This window comes from Sinocyclocheilus grahami, unplaced genomic scaffold (assembly GCF_001515645.1).
Source record: "Sinocyclocheilus grahami isolate Dianchi unplaced genomic scaffold, SAMN03320097.WGS_v1.1 scaffold219.1, whole genome shotgun sequence".
NCBI classification, from domain to species: domain Eukaryota; kingdom Metazoa; phylum Chordata; class Actinopteri; order Cypriniformes; family Cyprinidae; genus Sinocyclocheilus; species Sinocyclocheilus grahami.
In genome coordinates, this window is record NW_015505398.1 from 1,529,453 (window position 1) to 1,536,927 (window position 7,475).

General features: G+C 37.4%; 1 protein-coding gene across 7 annotated transcripts in view; it reads right to left on the reverse strand.

The window, feature by feature from the left end:
* LOC107596413 (inositol hexakisphosphate and diphosphoinositol-pentakisphosphate kinase 2-like) overlaps window positions 1-7,475 on the reverse strand; it is a 39,342-nt gene that overhangs the window by 26,822 nt on the left and 5,045 nt on the right. For all 7 annotated transcript variants that reach the window (XR_001610358.1, XM_016287140.1, XM_016287137.1 and 4 more), the window contains exons 2-5: window positions 2,047-2,549; window positions 1,003-1,198; window positions 479-569; window positions 273-358 (exon numbers count right to left, since the gene is read on the reverse strand). Coding sequence is in view for 6 of the 7 variants with exons in the window: in XM_016287140.1 (XP_016142626.1) it covers window positions 273-358; window positions 479-569; window positions 1,003-1,198; window positions 2,047-2,196 (523 nt within the window). In the remaining variant the exon portion in view is untranslated. The remainder of the gene's footprint in view (window positions 1-272; window positions 359-478; window positions 570-1,002; window positions 1,199-2,046; window positions 2,550-7,475) is intronic.

Sequence of the window (7,475 nt, forward strand, 5' to 3'; positions counted from 1 at the left end):
AAGACAATCACATCACAGGCCTCAGAGCAATACTTGTATCTTTGGCCTGTAAAACACTTGAAATTGCTCTATGTGAGGGGCTACATTTACTCAGAGACTAAAATAAATCAGAGCAGAGACAAAGCAGGACACTTTGCTAAGATTAAGGTTTCTACTTCACTATTGGATGACGAGGAAATAAGCAATTAAACAACAAAAGGCAGCTCTATAAAAACATATCAGGGAAAAAATCTAAAATAATGTTTGTATATTTGAAAACAGCTTTGACTGACCATCAGGCTTGTCAGGGTCACGGTTTAACACAGCATAGCGTGGCAGATCTATCCCCTCCTCCTGCAGGATACGATATACTTCCCTCCTAAAATATGATTTTTAAAAAATTACAGAAAAGCTTTATTCAGGTATCATACAGGATGCTGAAATGTATGTAAATATGAGAGATAATATGCAAAACTGTGGTTGAAGAATATGCTAATACCTATCCTGTATGTAATACTGCATATTAAGATCATTGATGAGCAGCGGGTTGCGGAGTTTTACGTAACTCACTGCCTTATCCAAGGGGAAACCTAACTCAAGAGAAAATATTAATATTGGTAAATCGGTCATTATAATATAAAAATGACTGGCCAAAGACACAACACACCGGTAAATAAATTTGTAAACTGCTTATCAGGCATATTTGCACACCAAAGGACAAATTCATTGTTTGGCATATTTTCACAGGCAAAAATCCAGTCATTTCAATAGAAATCCATGCGATTGGGAACTTCATATGAGGGCAAAATGCAGACTGCAGATTACAAAAAATTGCAGAAATGTTGCCTGTACCTTCATTGTGTCTCATTAAACTAGTTAATGATGCAGGAATGCTTGGTAAACGAACATGAGATCCCTTCCATAAAGCTGCTTCTTGATTTTATGGACTTATTTTACGGTTAAGACTTCGATGGAGAAACCCGATCTACAAGCAGCTCAAAAGGACACAAGCACACGACAAACCTTTAGAGTGAAATGAGATCAGGCAGTCACAGAGTGGCCACTTCTCCACCGGCTCATTGAGTATGACGTCCTCTGGAAAGATGACCACTGTGAGGTACTCAAACTTGCAAAGACGCTCCAAGATCTGAGTCATGGGTTTGGACTTGGATTTCTTCATCATACAGCAAATACCCACCTCGATCTGACACTCTGGAGGCTTAAGAGAAAAGCAAGAATTTAAATAAGACATATCGGTATCTACCTAAACATGTCAAACTCAGCAGCAAGACTGCATATGAGTGGCCATACTTATGTGTACAGATGTTGAAAAGAACACTTCAGGGGTTTTAAAAAATTTCTGGAGAATCCCAGGAACGACCAGAGACATACTGCATTACGAAAACAGCCCTGAATTATATCAAAATCTAAAATATTAAAAAGGTTAAGCTAAGGCATTGTTAATTTTTTAAAACATGTTTGACATTCCAAGTGTATTGATTAACTCTCTGTAATTGCATGACCATGAAGCACTTTTGATGACTGCATTACTGTTGCACAGCACTTCGCCACTGGACATTTTCAAATTAGTAATGATTTGTGATAAAAAAGTAAAAGGAAGTAGTTCTACACTACTATTCAAAAGTAAAAAATTTTTGTTTAGGAAATTAATACTTTCATTTAGCAAGGATGCATTAAATTGATTAAAAGTGAGAGTAAAGGCATTTATAATGTTACAAAAGATTTCTATGTTAAACTAATGCTGTTCTTTTAAACTTTCTATTCTTCAAAGAATCCTGAAAAAACATAAATTTCTACAAACATATTAAGCAGCACAACTGTTTTCAATATTGATAATAATAAGACATTTTTCTTGAGCACCGAATCAGCATATTAGAATTATTTCTGAAGGATCACGTGACACTGAAGACTGAAGTAATGGCTGCTAAAAAACTTTTTTTTACATGCTTCTGTTCTCTAACAACTAAATCTCCAAGTTTTTGAAGGACTTTGTGCAAAATCCCTCTATTAGACCAGACACTCAATCAAACTGCACACCATTCATACCGAGTCATCCTCCAGGTCGTCTTCATACAGCTCCATGTCTGTTCTCATGCTGGCGTAGTCGTCCAGGCCTTCGCTCTCATCCTCCGCGCAGCCCACGAAGAATCTGGGAGCGCCGCACTGGCTCTCGCCGGGGCTGCTGGGCTCTGACATTACAGTCCACAGCGGCAACGACCCTCTGCTTCCTGCCGCGCCATCTCACACTAACACACAGAGCTGGAGGGGCACGCGGCCAGACCAGCTCCGTACCCAGCCTGCAGGAGCAGCGGTGGGTCACTGGCGAAGCGTGTGAATGTGAGTTATCGAGGTAGAGGAGAGGCTGAATGAGGCCTGCCAAAGTGCAGGTAAATAGTTATTGGGAAGGATGTAAAGTGATGGACTGATAACACAAGTTCATTCTTCCTAGGGTTGATGTTTTTCAGTTTATATGAGAGAGGATCTTTCTCCAGGTGTCTCAACAAGATCCTCAAAGAGTGAATTGAAGGATGAAAAAAGCATTTTCTTTCCTACAAAAACAAACAAACATGCTTAATCAATAAGTGATCCAATCGGTCAGTGCACACATTGTGATCTCTGTGTCAGGACTTTGTCAGGATGTTTGTTTTAGCTTAAAAGGCATTGGGTGACGGTCACTGTCACTGACTGTAGTCCTTGTACAATTTATACTCAAATTAATTTACACTAAATTAACACAAAACGAAGAATCTGTCATCAATTATTCCCCCTGATGTCATTCAAAACCCATGAGCCTTTCATTCATCTTCGAAACACAAATGAAGATGTTTTTAATGAAACCTTTGATTTCTGTCCCTCCACAGCAAGTCCATTCCACCAAAGGTTTGATGCTTCAGAAAGTTCATAAAGACATCATAAATGTAATCCATATGAATTGAGTGGCTTAATACAAGTCTTCTGATCACTTTATATGATGAACAGATTTTATATGATGAACAAATTAGGCTTTTATTCACATATAAACATTGATCAATGCACATACATAGAGCACATCAAATATGGTAAACAGAAACTCAAATTAGGGGTGAGTGATATTGCAAAAATCTTTCTTTATTTCCCAGGCAGGATCACAATCTTCTCACAATTCTTTTTCAACTATCTTGTAAGTTACAGAACAGTACAGCGACTACTAATTTCCCTAATTTCCCAAATTCATTTCCCTAAAAGATGCAAATTACAAACAATAGAATGAATACAATGTACAAAAAAGTGCCTTAAATTGTTCAAGTACAGTAGGTCTATTTAACAGTAGCATTCAAGTAAGAAATACCACATAAATTGAATGTCAAATGTAACAATGAATCACTACATACATTCTTCACTGTATGAATTAAATATAAAGTCATTTGTACAAAAACTAAAAAATATTTTCAGTCAAGAGCAGTGAGTGATATTTTCTGTCTTTTGTGATTTACATTAAGGACACACAGCAGCAAGTATATTAAGCTGCTGTCATCTTAAGACCTAATGCATGGATCAATGTGTTGTGCCTAGTTGTTCTAAGTTCAGTGTTTAATGGGGCTTATTGCTTTAATATTGCTCAGTCCTAGCTCAAATGTGCTTGACATGCAAGAGCCAAGGTGGTTTGTCCTTGTACTTGTGTGGCATGCAATTATGGTTGAGACTCCACGAGAACCTACGTGGTTCAAGCAAAAGGTTTCCTGTGGCTTTCCAATTAACTAGGGCAGAGTGGTAAGTTGTTGATGTGCACTGACCATTGTTTTTATGTGAGTAAAAAGACTAAATTCAATCTGTTTATTATATAAAGCGATTGTTTTTTGGACTTGGATTAAACAGCTCAGTTCATATGGATTACTTTTATGATGTCAATTAATTTTAATTTGTGTTTCGAAGATAAGTAAAAGTCTTTTGGATTTTCGAACGACATAATGGTGAACGCAAAAGTAACATAACGCATTACTTTCCATAAAAAGTAACTAAGTAACGTAATTAGTTACTTTTTTATGGAGTAACGCAATATTGTAATGCATTACTTTTAAAAGTAACTTTCCCCAACACTGATAGTGAGTAACTGATGATAGAATTTACATTTTTTGAGTGAACTATCCCTTAGACTGTTTAGAATAACAGCACAGCTGCGATTCAGTTTCAGGTGGAGTTATGCGGGTTATCATGGCTGTGCTAATATCCGTCTATTACCTAATAATTTATTTATTAATATTTATTATTATCTGTTTATTTAGTTTTTCACTGCTTTGTGACACCCAAAGTTTGATGCTTTGGTTTCTCATGACACTATTTTCATTGGCAGAAAAGAAATGTATGAGCTAACTAGCCTTAAACTTAAAACAACAGCATTTCTGCTTCTGTCATTTTGCTTTAATTATCATGCTGGCACTCATGTTACAGCTCCTGCCTTCACGTCAGCACATTCTCCAGTCCAGACTAACCACAGAGCTCTGTTCTCAGAGATTGAAAATACATTTGTGCCACTGTAACCAACCACACTGCAAAATCAACCCTTCACATCAGCTAACTGATAAACATATACACTGAATTATATCAAATGACCTTCACTTAGGTTATAGTTTCTGTTTAGTCTCTAAACAAGAAGAATCACCCCCTGGATCTCATACTATTCACCTTTATTTATATCTGCGCTTTTAACAATACAGATTGTGTCAAAGCAACTGAACAGCATTAATTAGGAAAATAATCTCAATATTGCAAAATGACAATCGTAAACACTAATTTTTCAGTTAAAGACAGTTCATCATTCAATTCAGTGATGTCATCATACTATTGCTTTCAAGTCTTTTTTCAGTAGGGGTTCAATCTTCAACTGGCTGGCAGGAGCCGCCACTCCTTAACAAGTTTCAGCAACCATAAATTTTCGGCAGATTTTGTGTTTTGTGCAATTTCTTATTGTGAACCTGTTCAGTTCTTTACTTTTACATGATTGATGTTTTAGAGGATTCTAGCGCGATTAAAGTGTTTAACTAACCGTGATCCCAACTTGTTTGGTTATTGTTGCTTCCACTGGCGGCTCAGTCAGATAGCTGCAAGAGTGCTCCGAGTTTAACGCGTTCTCTACCACTCTCTCTACAAAGAAATATATTATTTTATGATTATTAATATATTCTTATGGGTCTAGTCTTTTAATTTGTCAACATTTAATAGAGGCTTATTTCAAATAAAGTGACCAAATGTCAGTCAGACAGCCGCAAGAGCGCTCCGAGTTTAACGCGTTCTCTACCACTCTCTCTACAAGGAAATATATTATTTTATGATTATTAATATATTCTTATGGGTCTAGTCTTTTAATTTGTCAACATTTAATAGAGGCTTATTTCAAATAAAGTGACCAAATGGCCGTGATCCCAACTGCCAGCTGATTGTCGCTTCCACTTTCTCTGGACGCTCAACCAGCCAGCCGCTGCTGAGCTGCGAGTATAACGCGTTCCCTATCACTGTCGCTGTATGAAAATACATTATTTTAATATTATAAATATATTCTTATGACTCTATTCTTTTGTATGATTGACGTTTTAGGTGGGTTTATCCCAATTAAAGCAGTCAAATGAACATGATCATGACTGGTTGCTTACTGACGCTTCTCTGGACGCTCAACCAGCCAGCCGCTGCTGAGCTGCGAGTATAACGCGTTCCCTATCACTGTCGCTGTATGAAAATACATTATTTTAATATTATAAATATATTCTTATGACTCTATTCTTTTGTATGATTGACGTTTTAGGTGGGTTTATCCCAATTAAAGCAGTCACATGACCGTGATCACGACTGGTTGCTTACTGACGCTCAATCCAGCCAGCCATGGTTAAACTGCGAGTATAACGCGTTCCCTATCACTCTTGCTGCAAGGAAATAAATTATTTTAATATTATAAATATATTCTTATGACTCTATTCTTTTGGTGTGATTGACGTTTTAGGTGGGTTTATCCCAATTAAAGCAGTCAAATGACCGTGATCATGACTGGTTGCTTACTAACTCTTCTCTGGACGCTCAACAAGCCAGCCTCTGCTGAGCTGCAAGTATAACGCGTTCCCTATCACTCTAGCTGTATGAAAATACATTATTTTAATATTATAAATATATTCTTATGACTCTATTCTTTTGTATGATTGCCATTTTAGTTTTTTTCCCAATAAAAGCAGTCAAATGAACGTGATCACGACTGGTTGCTTACTGACACTTCGCTGGACGCTCAACCAGCCAGCCTCTGCTGCCTCTCATTCCAAGGAAATCATTCTAATTTGTATGGATACTGCCACTAGTTGTGACGATTTTACGATTTATGTTATGCAATAATGTACAGCATAAAAATGCCTATTAAAACGTGAATTATCCCAATAACAAGAATCTTTCTCATAAAGTAATTTCAGCGACAACAGGACAAACTGCAATGCTTTTTAATAATTCTATAAAAGAAAGCCGACTTAAACTCCATTAGGGGTTCAATCCCTAACTGATTGGCAGCACCAGTGACCATTGGCAGCTGGCAGTCTGATTCTGGCAGGTCACGTGACCTGCCAGTGGTTCTGCCAGTGGTCGGTTGCCTGGCGGCTGGAAGTCCACTGTCAGGAACCATTGATTTATGGCAGATTTATGTTGCTCTCCTTCCACTCTATACGGGAGTGATGGAGTGATATGGAACCCGTTCAATTCGGAGCTGAAAGTGACTGGCTGCACTGAAGCAGCAGTAACCCACCAGTCAGGATCACGGTCATTTGAACACTTTATTTGTGATAAACCTCCCTAAAATGTCGATCATGTAAAAGAACAGACCAATAAGAATGAATTCATAATCATAAAATAATATATTTCCTTGCAGAGAGAGTGGTAGAGAACGTGTTATACTGGCAGCTTCATAGCAGCTGGCTAGACTAAAGTGTCAGTAACCCACCAGTCAGGATAACAGTTATTTGACCCCTTTAATTGGGATAAACCTCCCTCAAACGTATATCATATAAAATGATAGATTCATATGAATATAGCCTATACATAATAATAAAATAATTAATTTTCTTGCAACGGGAGTGGTAGAGAACGCCTTAATCTTTAAGTTTAACAGTGACTGGCTGGATGAGCGGCCAGCGAAGCATCAGTAACCCACCAGTCGGGATCATGGCAATTTGACGGCTTTAATCGGGATGAATCTTCCTTAAACGTCAATCATATAAAGTAATAGATTCAAACGAATGCATTAATAATAATAAAACAATGAATTAAACTGTAGTGAGAGTCATATGGAATGCGTTAAACTCGCAGCTCAATAGCAGCTGGCTAGACTGAAGAGTAGGCAACCCACCAGTCGGGATCACGATCATTTGACCACTTAAATCAGGATAAAACCCCCTAAACCATATATGATCTTAATGAACAGATTCATGAGAATATATTTATAATAATAATAATAGTAATGCATTTCCTTG